Source organism: Vombatus ursinus, unplaced genomic scaffold, assembly GCF_900497805.2.
Source record: "Vombatus ursinus unplaced genomic scaffold, bare-nosed wombat genome assembly UNPS02011613.1, whole genome shotgun sequence".
Classification (NCBI taxonomy): Eukaryota; Metazoa; Chordata; class Mammalia; order Diprotodontia; family Vombatidae; genus Vombatus; species Vombatus ursinus.
This window is the reverse complement of record NW_020951391.1, coordinates 2920745-2944609: the sequence shown is the minus strand read 5'-3', so window position 1 is coordinate 2944609 and position 23865 is coordinate 2920745. Positions and strand designations below refer to the sequence as shown.

Genomic DNA, 23865 nt, shown 5'->3' with positions numbered 1-23865 from the left:
CCTCATCTATAAAATGAGCTGGAGAAGCAAATAGCAAACCATTCAGTATCTTTGCCAAGAAAACCCCCAAATGGGGCAATGAAGAGTCAGACACAACTGAACAAAAAAAGTTCCAAACCTAGACTTTTCAACCATTTCCTGGCTGCCTCAACACCATGATGCCTCCTCCCTGCCCCACTTCCCTTTTGTGTGTTGTCTTCCCCTATTAAATATAAGCTAAATATAAGCTGTTTTTACTTTTCTTTGTATCCCTAGCACTTAGCAGGGTGGCTGGCAGATAACTGGTACTTAATAAATGCTTGCTGACTACTTCTGGAAAGGAATGTGGAATTGAGGGCATTTGGCACATGTGTCATGGACTAAGCATTAACTGCTATCCTTTACATCCACTAAACCCTACACACATGAACTACTATATAGATGCTTTTCCCTAATATTTTATTCATACAGTTGTTTTCAAATTTAAAAGCAGGACTTCACATTTATTCCCTATTTGGCCCAGTATTTCAGTCTATTAAGATTCTTCAGGATCCCAATTCCATCATCCAATGCAGTTAACAGTTTCGTATCATCCACAAAAACAAACCAGAAGAATTAGAAACTTTGTCCAATTACCAAACAGAACTCTCCATTAGATAGCATTGCCTCCAAATCAATTTAGAAATAAAAGTTTAAGAAACAAAAATACTGGGGCAGCTAGGTGTGCAGTGGATAGAGCACTGGCCCTGGATTCAGGAGAACCTGAGTTCAAATCGGGCCTCAGACACTTAACACTTACTCACTGAGTGACCCTGGGCAAGTCACTTAACCCCACTGCCTAGCCAAAAAAAAAAAAACAAACAAACAAAAAAAGTAACAAAAATACTACAAAACTGAAAAATGCAATAATTGTGAGTTGGGCTTCTTTAAGGTGTCAAGAGGTCTTTATTGAGATTATAGCACAGTTACACTTCTAATACCCTTTTCCACTTTTATACAATAGTTAAAAATGTTTGCTACAGTGCACGTACAGTTTAGCAATTATCAGAACCAAAGCTCAACTGCATTTTAAATAAATAATAACCTATCATAATTTAAAGTAAAATAACTGTACAATATGAAAATATAACAATACATAACATTAAAATCTACAATTCTGTAGAAACAAAATTGTAATTCTGCATTACATAAACCTTGCGAAGAAAAAAAAATCCAAATAAACTTTTGGACCAAAGTCAGTATTTTCCATTTTTTAAATTATCATGCAGACATAGCATTTCAAGCCATGCTATAGTCCATAGTTAAGTTTTTAATGGTTTCATTTAAGAGGAGAAAAATGCTTGCCAGTAGATTGTATCATCAACTGCTGCATCAGATAAATGCTAATAATCTGCTTCTTCTACAGTACATTTTGGAGTGGAGGTATACTGTTGCGTTCAAAAAAATAAGAAATTAAATGTCTGAAGCAAACATATTTTACCTTTTAGTCTGAAACAGATCAGAAAATAAAATAATCATCATCTCCCTGGTTTAAAAGAAAAAGCCTATACCTCATAATGAATCAAACCAAGAAGCAGTTGTATATTCATTTTTTAGTCCCATAATGACACTTACATATTAAAAACAACCATGAAACTGTTGAGAGGCATACATGAAACTTACCCCTAAATAAGTGATGCATACAATGGAACTGTGAGAACAGCAAAAGTCATTTCTGTTTATGTTTAATCTGTCTGGAACTGATTTAATTACATATATCAATTTTATTAAAGTATAGCTCAATTTAAATTTATATAGAAAACTGTCATTTAGGCAAAGAACAAGGAATGCATTTAATACTAAATTGTAAACACATTATCAACCTTAACTTTGAGTGCACAGTGACAACTTACGGGCTTTTCCAACATACTTTGGCAACAAGACTACAATAGGTCACAGCAGCATGAATTCACATGGAAGACTGAAAGCACTGCAGAATAATACTAAACACCCATACCTCCTAAGCAATGAGATAAACTGTGATAAGTGCCTCCTCTTGCTAAATCCCTCTCCCAGCCAGATGCTAGTTGTTTGAACTCTCTTTAAAAAAAAAAAAGCCCACCAAAAAAATAAACCACAAAAAAACCAACTCAGTCATCTTAAATCTCTGTGCTTTATCTGCATAGGTTGCCTACAGGTGTCTTCTAACCACTGTAAGTCCAGAGGGTTACAGTTCTGTCAGCCGATGATGACAAAAAGGAAAGATCCCTCGTGTGCCACCTGCACTGAATCACTTTGTCCTTGTGCTCCCCTACCACCATAATTGGAAGCTGCTTGGTGAGGTCTCCTAAAAAAAAAGATAGTGATTGACAACTATTAAAATGAACTTGAGTAAATTTTATAGGCTTCTGAATAAGATTTCCTTATTTATTGGTTCAAAGTCCACATAAATGTAATGTTAACTTGCATTTTCTTTTAGCTCACTATAAAAATACATACCACACTACATTACTTTAATCAGATAACATTAACAGAGTTAAACTGCTAAACAGTTCAACATGATTGGATAATGTTTGCATAGATGAAACTGGGTTAAAGAAACTGTTCATTACAGATCTATCATAAAAAATTAATTTATTCAACATCGTTTAAGTGCTTATCATGTGCAAAGCACGGTGACAGGAGAAATAAATAAGAATGCAAAGGATGAATTAATATATTCTTTTCTGAATCTTCTGGCATTCTTCAGCACATAATGAAATGATACAATGCCATGAAGGCCAATTCATTAACAAAACAAATAATTCATTAAGTAACAAAACAAATAATTCATTAAGTAACAAAACAAATAATTCTGTACTAAAAATTAGAGCAACCATTCCAATTATTAAAGGTTAGAATACTGTTTACTAAGCTATATATTAAAACACCTCTGAGAATATGTTAATGTTATAAAAGTCAAATTAAAAAATGTTTTGGGAAAATGCAGATACTAGATTAACAAGGAGGAAATGGTGACAGAGAATCTAAAAATGGAAAGGGGAATATAAATAGAAATCTAGTCAGAAGTATCAAGATAAATTACCTTGTAAGTCTGTCACTTTTATTTTCATATCATAAGATCCTGTAAGTAAATAGTGAGCCCCAGGAGAGAATCTAACAGAGCGAACATCACTGGAATGAGGATGATAACTTTGTACCATTCGTCCTCCTCTGATGTCATACAACATACAGCTAGAATCTTCCTGACCAGTAGCTAAGAGACGGCCACTGGGGTCAACAGCTACTGATGCCACTGCACTCCCTAAACAAACAAAGTTTTTTTTTTAATTAGAGATGTATTCATTTTTAAAACCAACCCAAATTCATTGTAAAAATAATAAAAACTCACTTTTAAAGAGTAGTTTAAGATTTACAAAGCTCTTCCCTCACCACAATCCAGTGAAGTAAGCAAAAATAGTAATTATCACAGCTAGGTGGCACAGTGAATGAATAAGGTGCCAGGCCTGGAGTCAGGAAGACTCATCTTCCTGAGTTCATATCTTGCCTCAGATATTTACCAGCTGTGTGACCCTGAGCAAGTCTCTTAACCCTGTTTTGTTTGCCTCAGTTTCCTCATCTGTAAAATAAGCTGAAGAAGGAAAATGGCAAACCACTCCAGTATCTTTGCCAAGAAAACCCCCAATGTGGTCACAAAGAGTTGGACACGACTAAAATGACTGAATTATCACAACTGACGTTTATACAGCACTTAAAAGTTTACAAAATAGGACTATAGGATCATAGATTTTTGAACTGTTAAAAACCATAGACACTATCAAGTCCAATCCCTTACTTTACACATGAGGAAACTAAGGCAGAGAGAGGTTAAATAACTCGCCCAGGGTTATACAGCTAGTAAGTGACTAAGGCAAAATTTAAATTCAAGTCTTCCTGATTCAAGTCCAGTGCCCTCCCCACCCTCTTAACTTTGAGTGCACAAGTATGAAAAGTGCTTTTACAGATACTATTTAATTCAATGCTTACAACAACAAAATAAGGCGAGCACTATTATCCCCATGTGTAGATGAGAAGACTGAGTCTCAAAGATAGTAAGTGACTTGCTTAGCACAACTACTACATCAGCAAAGGAGGGATGGGAGGCTCTCAAGCATGAAATTCTGAAGATACAGTGGGGCAGAAAAGGGAAAGTTGTCTAAGAACACTAATGTGGATACACAGGAAACATTGATGAAGTTTTTTGGAAAAGACTTTTGGTAACATAAGATGCCTGTCTTTCAGCAACTATTTTTAAAAGGCACCAGAAGGAACAATAATCAAGAACTTGAAAGAGAAACAGCAGTAAGGTCTTCCAACCAGTCCAGGCCTGCCCAGTATGACAGATAGCTAGAAGACAGTAGGCACTCAGAAGGGTAATGCCAGGGAAGCAGAAGCTAGAGTAAACTCTGGTAAAAATGGCCTGAAGCCTGCAGGTTCTCTGATGAGGGATGCTCCAGTGGGGTTCAAAGTCAGCACAACCTCTGATAATTGAGGTCTGAAGTGCCTTAGAAAAAAGATTTAGCTCCAGTAAGTGGGATCTGAAACCAGCAGAATCTTGAGCCCTAGCCTGCTGGAGCCAGGAGTAGAGGACAAAGCCATCCTCCAATATGACAATGCAAAGTGAAAAGTGGCTGCCTCATACCACTTTAATCACAGCCTAAGATAGGGCAACTTCAATAAGTAACCATGTAGGGACGGAGGCCTGAGACCAGCATAATCTCCAACATCCAAATGAAGTGTGTTAGGGCCCCAGCTAGAAATAAAACCAATTGCCCCAACTGGGGATTAATGCAGGGACCCAAAAAAGGTCAAAGGCTACAACCCAAACAGAGCCAGTAGGAGACTACAGTAGAAGCCAGGGATTTTGGCACAAGGCAAGGTCTAGTATCAGCCAACCCAATTAAGAATTGCAGTCTACAAATGGACTGGGACCAAGCCAGGCCTATGCAATCCATCCAAGATTATAGAAGCAGGCAGAATCTGGCTCGAGTCCCAATCCAGAAACTGAGACTGGAGACATGAGCAAATAAAAGAAAACATGGAACAAAATTAAGAAATGCTACAGGTTAAGAGAAGTCCAGGAGGTTAATGCAGTGGATAACACCTCTATAAGTAAAGCCTCAAGGAAAAGAATGGCTTGGTCACAAGGACTCCAGGAGTAATTGGAAGAAATGAAGAAATAAAAGATAAAATTACAGCTCTTGAGGAAAAATTGGAATGAGAAGAAACAGCTTAGAACAGAAGGTGGAAAACCTTACCCTGGGAGTGACCTTCTTGAAAAACAGAATGAAGCAAACAGAACTCCATAATTCTATGAGATGACAAAAAATATTATAAAATGGTCAAAAAACTTGAAAATTAGAAGAATATAAAGAAAGATATCTACTATCTATGGAAGCATATAGCATCAAGTCCTCAGTTTAGGTTAAAAGTATTTAAAATGATATTCTGACAGCGTCCTACTGTGAAGCCTTTGGTCTCACTTGAATCAAAGACTTAATGTTCCTTGAATAAAAATAATGGATTTCAAGGAGGTATTCTTTGAAACTATGTGATATACTTTTGCTTATAGTAACCAAACAAAAAATGGAAATGTTTTTTGATCAAATTAACAAGGGTATTTCATTATTTACTTTTGACCAGACTGAAAGGGAGAACACTAAGGATCTCTATTAGAAAGATATTTTCTCCCAAAGCACACTGACATTAATATTACTATTGTTCTGTTTGATCAATTAAAAACCCAAACTTAAATTGTGAGTCTTTTGTTTTACTTTGCCATGGAATTTCATCTTTTGTTTCATAAATTATTATAAGATATAGATTGTTAATTGCTTAAGAGGGAGAGGGTTTTCTGACTGGTAAAGGGAACTCTAAACCCTCTCCATGCAAAAATGCTTGCATATAAATTGTCAAGGACAGATTCTGGTTAAAACACAGAGTACTTTTTTCTTTATATATCAAAAACAATTGACATGGAAAACCAGTGAAGAAGTAATTTAATCTTAGACTTGTAAATCATGACCAAATTAAAAAAAAAAAACCTGGACATCATATTTAAAGAAAATATTATAAACAGAGGGCAAAGCGAAAAATAGAATTAATTTATTTTCTGAAAGAAACCCCAAACTGAAAAGATCTAGGAAAGTCATAGCCAAAATCTAGAGTTCTCAGGCCAAAGTGTGTATGTGGGGGGGAGGACAACATATGTACTAGAAAACAGTCAAAAATAAAGAGTTCAAGTACCAAGGAACCACAATCAAAAATCACACAAGACTATGCTGCAAATAAAATAAAAGAGAGATGGCCTTGGAATATATGGTATTCCAAAGGATAAGAGCTAACAGCTAAGAGTAACATCCTGCAAAACTGGATGTAATCCTAGAGGGAGAAAAATAGATTGTTAATAGAATAGTGAACTTTTAAGTATCAATGATGAAAATGCTAGAGGTGAGTAGAATCTTTGAAACACATACACAAGAGAGACCAAAAAAAAACCCAAAAAACTCTAGAGAAGTAAATGCATGTGAGCAACTGGTAAGGGCTAAATAATAATGAAGTGGTTACATTTTATTGGGGGAAAAGGGACAAATATCCTCTGAGAATTCCACCACCTTCAAAGATCACAAGGAACTCAAAGACCTTGTGTTTTATTCTATTTTATTGGTTTTAAAAGAGGAAAGAAAATAAATACACTAGAAAAGAAATGAGGAACTTATTCTTTCTCATAACTGAAATGCTTGGTAAGAAAATACAAACCTTGGGAGGAGAGTAGGCAACTCATCAACCTCATGAATTGAACAAAGATGGGTTGAACACAAAGTCTGATATAGAAATACATTAAATTCAACAAAGAAACAGAGAAAATGTGAGGGGATGAGGGTTTAAGAGAAAGGTAGAGTCAGGGAGGAAACAGTCTTAAGCAAAACAAACTAACTTCAGAGGGGTGATTAAAAGGAGAAAAAGAAATTGTTAGGATTCAGTGAATGGGAGTGTGGGTTTGGCAAAGAGAAGAAGGGAAAAGGAGTAGAAATAAACTACTTCCTTTAGAGATTATTAGTGTTGATTACATTCCTTTTCTTGCACCTTTCTCTTTTTAGCTGAGGCATCTAGGTGGTAAAGTGTACAGAAAAGTGCTGGGCCTAGAGTCAGCAAGTCCCGAGTTCAAATCCAGCCTCGACGCTTACTATCTATGTAACTCTGGACAACTCACTTCACTTCTATTTACCTCAATTTCCTCAACTACGGAAATAAAGATAATAACAGCCCCTATCTCTCAGGGTTATTGTGAGGATTAAATGAGATATTTGTGAAGTGCTTAACATAATAAGGTATGGCATGTACTAGGTGCTATATATATATATATATATATACTCTTCTCTTCCCCTGCCCCACGACCTTCTTCTTCTTTGTAAAAGAGTAAAGAGAAGAAAAAATATAAGAGGATATGATGGAAAGAAAAAACAAATCAACAATTCTAACCATGAATGTGAATGGGAGAACTAACCCATAAAACAGAAATTAGTAAAATGGATTAGAAGTAGAATCCAACAATATGTTATTTAGAACAAATATATTTGAAACTAAGATTCACACATGAGTTAAAATGAGGGATTGAAGCAGAATTTATTATGTCTCAGATGAATTCAAAAAAGCAAGTGTGGTAATCATGGTCTTAGGCAAAGGAAAAGGTAGAGTTAAACAGAGAACCTACACTGTGCTTAAAAGCACCATATGTAAAGAAATAAAATCAGTACTATACATAAATAGGCATAAATAGCATCCAAATACTTAAAGGAAAAGCTAATTCAATATAGAGAGAAATAGAGAGCAAAATTGTAATAGTTGGGGTCCTCAATATGCCTCTTTCAGACCTAGACAAATCAAACTAAAAGATAAAAAAGAAAGATATTCAGGACCTGAATAGAATTTTAGAAAAATTAGATATGATGCATCTCTGGTGATTACTGAATAGGAACTAACCATGTACATAGGCATAAAAGAAGCATAAAAAATGCAGACAAATAAATAAATAAATAAATATTAGGTACATCTTTCACTGGACACAAAGCAATAAAAATTATAACCAATAAAGGGCCACTTAAGAAAAGATACAAATGAAGATTTGAAGATTAAATAATTTAATCCTAAAGAATTGGTGAGTCAAAGAACAACTCATAGAAACAAAACATTTTATCCAAAAAAATGCCCAAAATGTGACAATAAACCAAAACTTTTACAATCCAGCCAAAGCAGTCCTTAGGGAAAATTTATCTCTAAATATTCTCATCAACCAAAAAACAAAAACAAAAAAACAAACAAACAAAAAACAAGTAAATAAGCATAAAACTAAAAATAACAATAAAAGCAACTTCTTTTCCTTCAAGATGGTAAGATAAAGGAGTTTAAGGAATACTTCTCCACATTCCAGATTATCATGGACAATTATGTGTTCCTCTTCTAATCCTGGAAGTCAGGCCTTAATGGGGGAGGGGCTCTGAAGAGGCAGAAGGGAAACCTGACCTTTGTCAGAGGGTTGGAATGTAGAAGAATATCACATTGAGTCAGAAAAAAAATAAGAAAAACTGCATAATTTTAAATTAAAAACCAATTAAAACCTCTTCTAGAAGAGAACAGTTAGCCAGTTGTCTTCCAAGAAATGATAAAGCAGAACTACAGAAGTTGTGTAGTAGTAGTACTGAGGCAACCGTTTGATGACCTGATAGCAACAAAGAAGTTTGTTATCTTTCCAAGACATGTCTAAGACATAAGAGAGAACTACCCAATATTTATGAAAAAAGATGACAACTACCCAACTTCTGCAAAATGATACTACCAGAAAGAGTTTTAAAAGTATTGTCATTAAAAGATCATTAGTTACTTTGGAGAGGTCAGTTGAGTGATCTCTTAATTGCCAAATACGATGGCCTTTTCCTAATCCTCATCTTTTTTGACCCTTCTCTGTTGACACTAATGACCACCCCTTCCTTCTGGATACTCTCTCCTCATTGGGCTATGTGATGCTACTCTCTCTTGGTTCTCCTCCTGTCTTAACTTGTCCTTCTCAATGTCATCATCCATAATCTGTCCACTAACTGTGGGTATACCCCAAAGTTTATCCTAGGCCCTCTTTTCTCTACACTCACACTTGGTGACCTCATCAATTTCCAAAGGTTTAATTATCATCTCTATTCAAATTATTCCAAGATCTATATACCCAATCCCAGTGTCTCTCCTGAACTCCAATCTCACATCTCTATGTATCGGACATTTCAGAATCAATGGTCCACAGGTAACTCAAAGTTAACATGTTCAAAACAGAACATTATTATTTGAGCACTACTGCGAGCTATAATTCTATTTGCCAGCGGTACCAGCATCCTTCTAGTCACACAGGTTTACAACCTTGCTAAGTCAGCATTGACTCCTCATTCTCCCTCACCCTACATATCCGATAATGTGCCATTCTTATCATTTCTTCTTCTATAACATCTCTCAAATCCATCCCTTCTTACACAGCCACTATCCTAATCAAGCCATCATCATCTCTCACCTGAACAACAGGTGAAAATGCAACAGCCTTGGTTTCCCTGCCTCAAGTTTCTCTTCTCCAATCCATCCTCCACATAGCTGCCATAGTATTTTAACAAAGCACAGATCCAACCACATCACTCCCCACTCAAACTCTGATAGCTCTCTATTGCCTCTAGGATAAAATCTAAACCTTTCTCCAACATACCTATCTAGTCTTATTATATCTCCCCTTCCCACACTTTATGATCCAGCCAAACTAGCCTTCTTAAGTTTTTCACAAATGATACCACATCTTTTGTCTCCTTGCCTTTGCATTGGTCAGCTCCCATATATGAAATATGCCCCATCCTCACCTCTGCTTCTTAAAAGAGTCCCTTGTTTCCTCAATACTGAGCTTAAGTACCACCTTCTATATGAAGTCTTTCCTGATTCTTTGGCTCCTAGTGCCCTCTCCACCCCTCAAAGATAAACCTGTATTTATTTTTGTGTATACACATGTGTACATCTAATATAATATACACAAATATTATCTCCTCTACTAGAGTGTAACTCCTAGAGAGCAAGGTCTACTTCATTTCTGTCTTTGTATTGCCATTCCCTCAAAGATGGTAGGTACATAATAAATGCTTGGTGATTGTGTGATGCCAGTTGGCAAAGGATTGAGAAGTGAGGGCAACCAGTATGGGCAGATTTTTCTAGGAATTTGGCTAAGAAATGAAGGAGAGATATAGGATAATAGCTTAAGCGGATAGTAGTGGGATCTAGTGAGGATTTTTTCAGGATGGGATGAGTGGATATGTTCATAAGCATGTTAGAAAGGGAGATGACTGTGAAGGTGATATTCTGAAGAAGAAAGGAAGGGATGGAGCAAGGACAGAAGTTAGCCTTGACAAAGAGAAGAACATCTCCAACACAAACTGGAGGAAAGGAGGAAAGAATGTTGAAGGATGTCAAGGGGTTGTGAGATGTAAAGAAGGGAAGAGGAAGGGCTCATGGTGAATGGCCTCAATTTTCTTGGTAAAGTAGGAGGTGGGGTCCTCAATTAAAACACCTGGGGACAGAGGTGGTGCTGGAAGATTGAGAGGAGATGGTTTGAAATAGCTTCTGCGGAGAGTGGAATATAGAATCAATTAGAGTGAAGCAGAAGTATTGCCCTGTGGTGGTGAGACACCCAGTGGAAACTACATGACATATATCTGTAGTATGCCTAGTTAGCATAGTTGTGTGACTTACACCAGCTTTGTTCAGCAACATGAGTTAGAGCAAAGAAAGGAGATGAGGGTAATCCAGTGTTGGGATTTCACAAGTTATGGATAGCAGCAAAACAAGAGAACAAGGAATTTGAGAGTAGAGAACAGAGTTGAACTGGTTAACTAAAGGGTGGAGATTGGGAAGAGAAAGAAGTGAAGCCAGAGCAGATGGTCTGGTAAAGTACCAACTGGGAGATGGATTGAAAGATATAGTGAGGATGAAAAATTAATTTAGGTGGTTTCAGAGAGAGGGGGAAGAAAGGAAGTAACGGTAACAAGTATAGACACCTATTTCAAGGAGTAAGAAATGGAAGAGAAATATAAAATGACAGTGTTTAGTAAGGGTTCTTTTCAAGATAAGGGAGAGTTGGATATGTTAATTGTATCAGCAAGGAAAGAATGAGAGAGAGAGAGAGAATATAATTATGAAAAAGATGGAATAACATGTTTGGACAAAGGAGTTTCAGAGTTGAACATGGAAGTGAAACATTTTTGAGTAACAGAAAAGATGTAACCACTCCTGAGTGTAACTGAGATGGAATGGAAAAATAAGTCATGATGTTCAGAAGACAAAGAAACTCAAGGTTAGAGTGTTTAAGGGAACATCAACACATATGCTGAAATATCCTTATATAGGGGTGGGAAGCGGGCTGAGGAGGAAAATTATATACACTTGAGAAAGGAGGAAGAATGACATTGGGGCTGGTGGTTAGCAGCCACCAGAAACAAGAGTGGGTGATAGAGTGACCCTGAAGGAGAATTTACTGAGTGACGGTGGTAGAGAGAGAGTCAGGAGATGGCAGTGAACAACAAGAAGCATTTCAACTTCTCCATGACCTATTATCAGGGGATATGAGAGAAGGTTCCACCAGAACTGTATCTTCAAGCACAGGTTGGAATGTTGAATATGTTTTAGGTGATTTGTTCAGATATGAATTGAAGTAGATGGCATATTCCAACTTTGAGATGCTCTGATTCTATAAAGTGTTAAAGCCACAATTCAAATCCAGACCTCCTGACTCCCAGTCCAATATGCTATTTCACTATGCAATGCTAACTCAAATTAATTGATCAAGGTTCTCCATGTGCTTGGTAGTAAACCAAATCATTAACTCAGCTTATCAAGCTCAATAACACTGACAAATTCTTGCTCATAAATTAACAATGTTTATTTTGATACTTATGTGCAAGCAATGTACTAGATGCTAAAGAAAAATTCAAAAAATTATCAGACATGGGGCCAGAGAGGATTCTGGCAAGATGGCAGAGTAGGTCAGAAAATTCCAAACTCTCCAGACCCCCTCCACAAACAAGACAAAATAGCACCTCAAGGGTGAATGTAAAGCAGCAAAAACAAACAAGAATTGGGGCTGAACAGTGGTCCTCCTGGGACAATTGGAGAAGATCAGAAGAAAGAAAGAAGAAAGGCCAAAGTGAAATGTAAACACCTCCAGGCTAGCTCCACTGAAACAACAAGCAGTGAGCCCTTGTGGCAGCTGGGTTGGGAGGTAGCCTCAACTTCAGCCACAGGAATTTTCACCTCCCAGACACCGTGGTAAGTTGGGCATCTGAGCAGATGAAGACTGAGGGAGCCTCTGCTGACAGGGGCTCCAGGTCCAGCTGGGCTGACGAGGCACAGTCCTGGGCAAGAAGGAAGCAACACATGCCTGGTGAGTGCAGAAACAGTGGGGCAGAGACACTACTGGCTATGGGTAATTACAGAAGGGTTGAGTTCTTGGTCTTGGTTCCAGGCCAGAAGGGAGAACTGAAGGTCATAGCCACTGGGGGGTTCTCAGGAAGCAAAAGCATTTCCAGCATAGAGTGCCTGGGGGCCCTAGCTATGACTTGGAGAGAAAAAAGAGCACAGAGGTTGGATCAAAGGACAAAAGCTCAAAAAATAACAGTAAGTAACGACCTGAGGCCACAGGTACCATCCCCCAGCATTAGATGTGATTATAATAATAAGCAGCTAATTTTTTTAAATGAGCAGGCAAAATAGGTATAACCCAACCATAGTTACTATGGGAATAGAGAAGATGGGCATTCATCTTCAGAAGAGGATACTGAAGCAAAAAAAAAAAGCCTCTCCTATCCTAAAGAGTAATGTCAAATGGTTGAATTCATAGAAGAACTCAAAAAAGACGTCAAAAATCAAATAAGAGGGATTGAGGAAAATTTAGAGAACAGATCAAGAAGAGAAAACATAAGAATAATTGGACTACCTGAAAGCCATGACCAAAAAAAGAATCTTGATACAATTATACAAGAAATAATTAAAGAAAATTGTCCTGAAGTGTTAGAACAAGAGAGGAAAGTAGAAATAGAAAAAATCCACCAATCGCCACCTGAAAGAGATCTTTGGAGGAAAATTTACAGGAATATCATAGCCAAATTCCAAAACTCCCAGGTTAAGGAGAAAATATGACAAGCAACAAGAAAAAGCAATTTAAATATAGCAGAGCCACAATTAGAATTACACTAGACCTAGCAGTGGCTACACTAAAAGACCACAGGTCTTGGAATACTACATATAGAAGAGCAAAAGAACTCGGGTAATGGCCAAAAATGTCATACCTAGCAAATTTAAGTATAATCCTGAACAACAGAAAAAGGACATTTAATGAATTGACAGACTTTCAAGATTTTATTGCAAAAAGACTAGAATGAAATAGAAAATTTGATATACAAGATCCAAGAGAAATATAAGATGAACATCAAAGACTAATTACAAGGGACTCAATAAGGACAAATTTTTTACTTTTTATACGTGGAAATGTAAATTGTATGTCTAAAATTGTCATTAGTAATTGGGTAGTTTGAAAGAAAGAATGGGGTAGAGCTGAGCATGATGTAATTCTAAAAAGCAAAATGATATAGGAAAAGCTTTAAAAAAGTAATTATACAAATGAGGAACGAGAAGAACAACTAGGGTAGGGGAGTGGTGGGTAGTTCTGGAACCCTACTCTCATTGGGAATGAGTAAAAGAGGGAACATTATGTGTGTGTGTGTGTGTGTGTGTGTGTGTGTGTGTGTGTGTGTGTGTGTGTGTGTGTGTGTGTGTGTGTGTGTCTAGAAGAGCATAAAAGTCTTCCAAATTCAGAAAGAAATAAGAGGGCAAGGGGATACAGAGGGAGGAGAGGATAAGGGAGGTATAAAAGGATGTGTAGATTAACAGGAATGGGATAAAGAGGGAACAACATATATTTAGGAGGGTATAAAAATCTTCTAAATTCAGAAGGAAATAAGAGGGTAAAGGGATAGGGTGGAGGGAGAGGACAAAGGAAATATTCTTGGAGCGGGGGTATGTTAAGGAATAGGAAGAGAAAGTAGTGGTAGAAGTAAAGTAGAGGAATGAGGAGGGATACGAATAGGGTGAAAACAGTAGTGAGGAAAATAGGAAGAAGGAAAATATACAAGTAATTAAATGTGAATGGGATTAATTTACTTACAAAATGGAAACTGATAGTGGATTAAAAGTTTGAATTCAACAATATGTTGTTTTTTGGAAACGCTATAAAAAAATAAGAGATACACACAAATATAAAATAAAAGGTAAGGATTAAAATTTATTATGTAAAAAAGCAGGAATAGTCATCATAATCTCAGACAAAGTTAAAGCTAAAGTCAGATTTAATCAAAAGAGAAAAACAGGGAAACTACACAATGTGTCAACAATATTAATCAATACTTATAGACCACATAAAATAGACAGTAAATAAATATATGAGAGTATACCTGCCAAAAGACACAGCAACTATACAAATATAAACACAAAACACCTTTTATACAGAGTTAGATCTAAATAATTTAAGTAATATTTACTGTGCATGGGCACGTAAACCTAACATAATAAAAAAAAAGACAATTTTATCTAATTAATCTATTTATACAATATCATCCCAATTAAATTATTTTAAAATTATCTTACTGAGTCAGAAAAAATAATAACAGTTCATTTGGAAGAGCAGAGGGTCAGGAACTTCAAGGAAACCAGGGGAAAAGACGCAAAGGAACTAGATTCAATAGTATCAGACCTTAAACTATCTTATAAGGTGAGAGCAGTGTTGAAGCATAAAATGGATAATTTTCATTATTTTAAAATAAAATTTTCCTGTATAAAACCTATGCAGCCAAGAATACAGGGAATGAGAAAAAAGTGGGAAAAACTCTCACAATCTTCCAGAGAGAATAAGATGAGCAATTGTCATAGAGTGCTGGACTTAGAGTCTCCAAGATCTGAATTCAAATCCCATTTCTGATATGTGCTAGGTGTGTGAGCCAACTCAGTTTACTCATCTGTAAAATGGAGAAATACTTGCAGGACCTATTTCATTGGATTGTGGTGAGTTTCAAATGAGAAAAGGAGATACTTCTTAGACCTTAACACACTATATAAATAAGTTATTATCATTATTATTACTTTCAATTAGGTGAATTATCTGGTCACTGGAAAAACACTTACCTAAGAATCAAAAGGTCTAAGTTTTAGTAGTAGTTTTGTGACAAACTTCCTGTGGGACCTTGTGTAAGGCCCCTAACTTCTCTACGCTAAGTGATAACAACTGCCCTACTTATCTCAAAGAATTATTATGAAGAAAAATGTCATAATTAGGGGGAATCACTGAAAGCTGGAAAAGACCCTCAAGAAATGTGAAAACATTTAGAAAAAATTTAGAGATACAGGAACATGAAGTATTAACATTATCATTCCCATCATTAAAAACAGGAATAAAAAAATTCAGAATAAATTTTAAAATTCTGATACTATATACAATTATTCAGTTAGGTTCAAGAAAAACCTACCAGTTCCATGGAATGTTGTGCCAACAACCCGAACACAGCTTGGTACTCGAAGGTCCCAGAATCTAACAGTCTTATCTTGGGAACCAGATGCAATCATCCATCCACTCCAAGTATAAAGTGCTAAAATATGACCTGTGTGTAAAAAAGATCATAAACCAGGTTAGTAAAATAAATCTCCCTCCAACACAGATAAAAACTTAGTACTCAGTAATTGGGAATGGATAGGACTATTTTAATTAACTGATTTACCATGTATCTCAAATGTGGTTAAACAATTTTCAAACAACTACAATGTAATAATAAACACAACCCTACACAAAAATCCTACATTCTGCTGTCCTACCCAGGTGTGGAGGTGATACTGTGTAGTTGAAGGTGATGCCACCAGAAAACTGGAAGGGTTTTAAATATCAGTCTGGGGATGGACAGCATATCTATTACTGGAGATTGAGCCTAGGTAGTTCACCTGATGAGTTATCCCATGATGATTTTTCTTAATCAGAATCATGAAAGCCACATACTAATATACTGATGGGTGATGATCTAAATCAGCAGAGTGAATAACTGCACTGATGACAACCTAGATCTTTGAAGTAATACATATAACACTAAACATAATGTTAACAGAAGATACCGTGACAGAATGGATAGTGCTAAACTAAAAGTCAGAAAGTCCTCAGGTTGAATCCTGCCTCTGACACTTAGTTGTGTGATCTTGGAAATCTACTTCATCTTTCTGTGCCCCAGTTTATTCATTTGTAAAATGGGGATAATACTTGTATTCAGCCTCATAGAAATGGTGTGACACTCAAATAAGATTATGTATGTAAAATGATTTGTGAACTTTATTTATTTATTTATTTATTTTTTATTTTTAGGCAATTGGGGTTAAGTGACTTGCCCAGGGTCACACACACAGCTAGTAAGTGTCAAGTGTTTGGTCTGAGGCCGGATTTGAACTCAGGTCCTCCTGACTTCAGGGTCAGTGCTCTATCCACTGCACCACCTAGATGCCCCTGATTTGTGAACTTTAAAACACTATAGTAGTAGTAATAGTAACAATATTATTCATGAGTTAGTCAACAAGCATTACTGTCTTATTGCCAGACACTGTGCTAATGCTGGGGATACAAAGCAAGAAAAAACTAGTCCCTGATCTCAAGGAGCTCACATTCTAGTAGAGGAGACACGTAAACAATTAGGTATACACATGATCTACATGGAGTGGATGGAATGGGTGAGAGGGCAAGTTGGGGGAACTGGGAAGACGTCCTGAAGAAGGTAACATTTGAGCCAAGGCCTGAAAGAAGCCAGAGAAGATAAAAGGTGAAGGTGAAGATGGAGAACGTTCCAGGAATGAAGAGCAGTTAGCACAAAAGTGCAAAGACTGAAGATAGAATGCCCTTTGTAAGGAAGGGCAAGTAGGCCAGTGTGGCTGGATTATAGCGTACATGGAAAGAAGTCAAGTGTAAGAAGCCTGGAAAGATAAGAAGGGGCCAAGTTTTAAAGAGCTTTAAAAGACAGAGAGCTTTCTGTTTGAACCTAAAGGTCATAAGAAGCCACCAGATTTCACTAAGTAGGAGATGACACGGTCAGATCTGGATTTTAGGAAAATAACTTTGGCAACTGTGTAGAAGATGGATTGGAAAGGGGAGGGACGTTTTGTTGTTATTTAACTTCTTTACAGTCAGGTCTGGCTCTCTGTGACCCCATTTAGAGTTTTCTTGGCAAAGATACTGGAGTGGTTTGCCATTTCCTTCTCCAGCTCATTTTACAGATGAGGAAACTGAGGCAAACAAAACAGGATTAAGTGACTTGCCCAGGGTCACACTAGTAAGTGTTTGAGGCCAGATTTGAACTCAGGAAGATGAGTCTTCCTAATTCCAGGCCCAGCACTCTATCCACTGTACCATCTAGCTGCCCGTCCTTAAGGAAGGACTTAAGGGAGTCCAATTAGAAGGCTACTGCAATAACCCTAGTGAGATGTGGTAAGGTCTTGAAATAGGGTGGCTGTTGTATGAGTGTAGGAAAGGATATATAAATGCAAGAGATGTGAAGGTAGAAATGACATGATGTAGTCACAGAATGGATAGATGGAATGAAAGTAAATTGAGAATGATAGTGAGGTTGCAAGCCTAGGAAACTTGGAGAATGGTGGTGCCCTCAACAGTAAAAGGGCAAGAGTAAGAGGGGAAAGACAATGAGTTTTGTTTGGATGCGTTGAATTTCAGATGCCTACCAGACATCTAGTTGGAGATGTACAAAAGGCAATTGGTAATGAAAGACTGGAACTCAGGAGAAAGACTAGGGCTGGATATATAGACCTGGAAACCATCTGCATAAAGATGATAACTGAATAATCTTTCTTTAGTCAAATTGTACTCTAGGATCTCACAATGCTTCATGACAATTATTCATTATAAGCACCAAATACTGATAGCAAAACACACAAGCCTAATTAATGGAAATTAATTAGAAAAAAATTAACACTACAGCATTAGTCAAATTTCACAATTTAGAATAGTAAAGTATATCTTAAAATGGAGAAATCTCTTCAGATGAAATGTACTCATTATCACAATTGCACAATAAAATAGACATCAAAGTAATTTCCCTTATTAAACTTACACGCTAAGGATTTGTTATATGATTCTATGATGCCATCATCAGGGGGGAAAAGGACCTAACTGTACAAAATCATTCTAGTTTGCTATTCATCATAGCAAAAAAAAAACCCAAAACCTATTTGTTGTTTTTGTTTTGGAAAGCTTCTGAGAGAGCTGGCTAAAGACCAGCAGGTCAGCAGCAGGGGCTACACTCTAACCCTCCTCTCCAGACTTTGTCTATCATGCCAAAGCAGAATCTTCCTTCTGGAAATTCACTCCACACTTAAACTTTTCATCCTAGAAGTACATACTGTTCCAGTGGCTCCTTCCTCTGATAGGCTGGCTCTTCCCATAACTCCATTTTAACAAAAGTGCATAAGCCAGCCATGTCTTCATTCTTCTCTAGGCTCTACTCCTGACTCTCTGAATTTACTCTACCATCCACCCTTACTTTCTCCACCCCCCCTCCCCTTTCAGCTTCTTTTTATATCATCTTCCCCCATTAAAATGTAAGCTAAGAACTGTGTTTCTGTTTCTATTTTTGTTTCCAGCTGTCAGCAAAGTGCCAGGTACACAGTAAGCATTTACTCAAATTGCATGTCCAGTACATACCTTACACTCAGTATGTCCAAAACAAAACTCATTATCTTTCCCCCTAAACCTTCCTGCCCTCCTAAACTTCTGTATCAACACCATCCGGGCCCCAGTCCCTCAAGCTCACAACCTAGGAGTAATCATAGACTCCTCACTAAATCTCACAGCACCCACTCTCCTCCCACCTCATCCAAGCTATTTTCAAGGCCTATTGATTTCACTTCTGCCACATCTCTCAAATATGCCCCTTTCTCTCCTCTGACCCTACCCCTACTCTTGCAGGCCCTCATCACCTCACACCTGGATTACTGCAATAGATGTCAATGACTCAGCCTTAAGGCTCTTCTCACTCCAATCCATTCAGTCACTAAAGCACAGGTCTCTCTCTCTCTCTCTCTCTCTCTCTCTCTCAACTCCAGTGGCTCCTTACTGCCTCTAGGACCAAACACAAAACCCTGTGTTTGATATTCAAAGCCCTTCATAACCTAGCTCCCTCCTACCTGTGAAGTCGTCTCATACGTTATATCCTACCAGGTACTTTCTGATCCAGTCACACTGGCCTCCTGGTTGTTCCATGGCCCTGGAAATCTTCTCTGGCTTTCCTCCATGCCTGGAATGCTTTTCATCCTCTACTCTAATGACTTCCCAGGCTTCCTCTAAGTCAGACCTGCACAACTTAGCAGTAGGTAAGGGCCAAAATTAAAATAGTCTAAACTTCTTTGGGCATCACATAGGTTAAACTAGAGACAGACTGACGATGGTTGGTTGCCATGGGTCACATGACCAACAGAAATGAGTGTGAAGTGGCAACTACATTTTTTGCTGGCCTCTGGAAATGGCGGGTAGTAAGGCGCCCATGGGCTGTATGTTGTACAGGCCTGCTCTAAGTCCCAACTAAAATCCTACCTTCTATTGGAAGCCTTTCCCAGCCCCTCTTAAATCCAGTGCCTTCCCTCTGTTAATTACTTCTTATTTATCCTGTATATAGCTTGCTTTGTATATGTGCTTGCACGTTGTCTCCCTATTAGATTGTAAGCTCCTTGGGGGCAGGGACTATCATATGCCTCTTTTTGTGCTTTAGCACAGTGCCAGGCACATAGCAGGCACTTGATAAATGTTTACTGATAAATATTTACTGATTACTAAATGCTTACTGACTTAACTTGAAACAACCCATGTGTCCAACAACTGGGGAATGACTAAATAAATGATGGCATAAGAAAATAATGAAATATCATACTATAAGGAAGGGCAAATATGAATAAAAGCTATATTAAGACTAATATGAAGTAATACACAGTGAATAAAACAGAAATGAAATCCCCAAAACACACCATGACTACAACCATGTAAACAGTATAAACAACAGCAACAAAATCTAGAAAAATACACAAACGAAAAAAACGCATGATTTGGCTGCTATCTTGTTAAAGTTAATATATGAACTTTTAAAAACTGTAAATAATAGAAGTTTTCAGTTATATATATGTATATATATATATATTTTTAAATTCTAGTTTGTGTTTTAATGTTTTCTAATAGTTACCAACTTTATAATACACTTTTAAAAACTGGCTCTCATAAAACAACTAAAATCAAGCATTACATACCAGTGTGACCACTCAGAGCATGGAGACCCTGTCCTCGCTGACAATCTGTTGTATAAATATTACAATCTCCTGCTCCCGCACTTATCAAAATTGCTCCACCACTTTCTGGACCCTCCATAAAAGCCAAATCTCTAATGGTCCCATCATGCATACTGAATTCCAGATCAGGTCCTGAAACAGTAATTTAAAATTTTGAAAAAAGAAAAACATAAGAACTATGGCATAGGGGCAGCATGATATGAGGAAAAGAACACTGATTTTGAAGTCAGATGATTAAGATTTAACCTCAGCTCAGCTATTACCTGCTTAACCTTATGGAAATCATTTAACTTGTTTTGGGTACCTTTTTCCTCGCCTGAGGAGGCTGCGCTAAATCTTAGGAACTCAAGAAAGGCTGCTGCATATTATTGTGATAACTTGAGATTATGAAATTATCTTAAATCTGATACATCCCACTACACATAGCTGGGGTTCTCCAAGGTTTGTTTGTTTGTTTGTTTTTCATTTAGAATTAGATTTTACTATCTAATTCATTTCTCTGGATAAATTATAACAATATAAACTTGAGAAATCAAGGCATTAATTTTTTATAATTGTTAAAGAAAAATTATACAATAGCAAAAGATAAATTGTTAATTGGGAAAAAAAGACTCAAATTAACAGCACTTTTTGATTTGACCAAACTTTTATGGCTAGTCCTCATAATCATTTTATAATAGTATTATTGATCCTCTTTCCTCTTCCTCCCTCTTCCCCTCCTTTTGCACCTCACTGGAACTGAAAGCTTAAAGGACTGGTGCTACATTCTTAGGTCTCACCCAAAAGAAGAAAAGAAAAGAAATATTAATCAGATGTTAACTAATTCCTTATTAGTACAATCCTGGGTAATTATTTAAAACAATATACCCAGGCTCAAACAGCATCTTGTCAAATTTAAAGTTTATGAATGAAAAAAGTCATTGTTACATGAGCATGACATAAGTTATTAAAATATCAAAACTATGTGTTAAGTTCTTTAATTTCAATTAAAATAAGCATAAAATGAAGTGTTTTGTCAGAGGCACAATGGAGAAATTAAAAATATACAGACTTACTATAAATTCTTGTGCCCTACCTGTTGCATTACAAGTCTCTGCATTAAAAGGTAGTACTTTGACATATTTGTCATTAGAGCCAGTAGCTAATAATTGCCCACAAGGACTCCACGCCACACAGTAGATTGATCCTTTATGATGCTTATTCCTCTTAAAACGTACCACTGGCTGCTTGGGAGAGCTATATGCACTAGAAAGAGAAAAGTAACTATGATGCAGTAACTACAATATACACTGTAAACTTTCTCCTTGTTCATAAATTGTTCATAAATTTGTGAAATAATGTTTATTAATACATTAAAATTCATGTCTGGTTTAATATTGCTCCTCAATAATGTAAGGGTCAGAACATTCCTACCACATCAGACCTGACTTTAGTTGACAATTTTTTTTGATATTTCAAAATCTAGGTGCCTTTTTAAAGTTTTCTTTCATTCACATGTAGCTTAAAGGCTCACTGAGCAAATATGGTATACTATGAAAAATTATAAAAGTAATAATTAGCATTTATATAGTACTTTAAGGTTTGTAAATCACTTTACACATGTTCTCATTTGAGCTTCACAACAATCCTGTGAGGTAGGTGCTATTAGTATCCCCATTTTATAGATGAAGACACTGAGACTCAGATGGGTTAACTGACTTGCTCAGTCACACAGATAGTAAGCATCTGAGGCAGAATTTGAACTCAGGTCTTACTGACTCTGAGACCAAAACTCTATCTACTATTCCACTTAACTGTCATCCAGCTAATAAAATATCTCTCCTCTTTTCCATTTTTAAAAATTATTAGCACAGTAATTTTTAAATAATTAGATTATATCTGTTTTAAAAAGACAAATGCCAAACAAGATACCACATCTCTTTCATATACTATTTTTCCCCACAAACATGAAATAAATAATCATTTATGAACTGCAGATGGGCTAAGTCAATTAGGTGTCCACACTAAGTCTGGCATCAATATGGTGAGCCCCCAGGAGATCCCTAAGGAGGGGCAAACCAGGCAGTATATACTCTAATAGAGTAGCAGACCTTAAAATGCAATGCTACATAAATATAAATTATTTTTGTTGTTGTTCAACTGTTTCAGTGGTGTTCAACTTTTTGTGACCTTTGGGATTTTCTTGGCAAAGATACTATTTCCTTCCGCATTTCCTTCTCCAGTTCATTTTGCAGATGAGGAAACTGAGGCAAACAGAGTTAAGTGACTTGCCCAAGGTCACATAGCTAGTGTCTGAGGCTGAATTTGAATTTGAGTCTTCCTGACTCCAGGCCCAGCACTCTACCCACTGTGCAATCTATCTGCCCATTACTATTGTTATCGTTATTATTCTGATATGGTCAGTTGAACCCACATGTATTATAAAGGCATAAATGACATTTTAAAATGGTCACCTAAAATACATCCTTATGAAGATTTTTTTTTATAGAGTTAATCATACACATCTATTTCAGGTGTCTCTAAATAAATTTTTTGTTTGCAAAAAACACAAAATAGCTGATGAAAAAAACAAAGTGGAAGCCTAACAAAGTAAAAGAATGACAATGACAGTTGAGAAGGGCTCATGTGACAATTAAAATATCTATAACTATCTTTTTGATTGTCATCATTTATACATACCTAGGATCAATGACTTCTGGATAGGCACATACTCTCAAAGTTTTTGAATTTGAGCCAACAGCATACAGACTACCGACTGGATGAAAAGCCACTGCTCGAACAGCTTGTGTGTCTTCTAAGGTGTTAATACAAACAAACTGCTTCTTTGACTTGTCACCCTGTGGGAGTAATGTTTTAAAAATTAAATATATATTCAGTTTTAAATGTATTTCAACTGTATATTAGGGTATGATGCCTATCTTATTGTCATAAGGCTCAATTGGCTAGTATCAGATGTTTTCATTGTATAAGGCTCAAATTTCCCTCATTTTTATACTTTGCTTTTCTTTCCTCATAAGTAAACTAAGCTCAGAAATATTCAAGTTTTTTCAAAATATCTTATTTCTTCTTCACAATTAACAAGTATATTACCAAATTGAGGGTTTTTTAAATTTTTTCAAATCAGGAATAGCAACCTGAGAATATAGGTAAAATTTCATGAAAACAAAAATAGCAGTATTTTTTATTTTTAAAGGTTGGAGGCATAAAGATTGAGAGTTAACATGGATGTCTCCAAGTAATTGCAAAATACCTCTTCAGAATTTAATGTGAATATTTTTTTTACTTTGAATATTTTTGTTCTTATATTTAAAACTAATTTTTGTGTAATAACTTTTTATTCCTTTGAATTTTCATGGAATACATATAAAAAACTCATTCATTTATATAATAATTGCCCAAATTTATATATTGCTTTAAGGTTTGCAAAGCACT

The 23865-nt window shown here is 36.4% G+C and overlaps 1 protein-coding gene across 2 annotated transcripts in view; it reads right to left on the bottom strand.

The window, feature by feature from the left end:
* Positions 1–2079: 2079 nt before the first annotated feature.
* The window catches only part of WDR47 (WD repeat domain 47), a 78834-nt gene continuing 57048 nt past the window's right edge, over positions 2080–23865 (bottom strand). For both annotated transcript variants that reach the window (XM_027856694.1, XM_027856695.1), the window contains exons 10-15: positions 23113–23270; positions 21509–21678; positions 20395–20565; positions 15585–15716; positions 3044–3262; positions 2080–2305 (exon numbers count right to left, since the gene is read on the bottom strand). In XM_027856694.1, the coding sequence (XP_027712495.1) occupies positions 2163–2305; positions 3044–3262; positions 15585–15716; positions 20395–20565; positions 21509–21678; positions 23113–23270 (993 nt within the window). In that variant the 3' untranslated portion in view covers positions 2080–2162. The remainder of the gene's footprint in view (positions 2306–3043; positions 3263–15584; positions 15717–20394; positions 20566–21508; positions 21679–23112; positions 23271–23865) is intronic.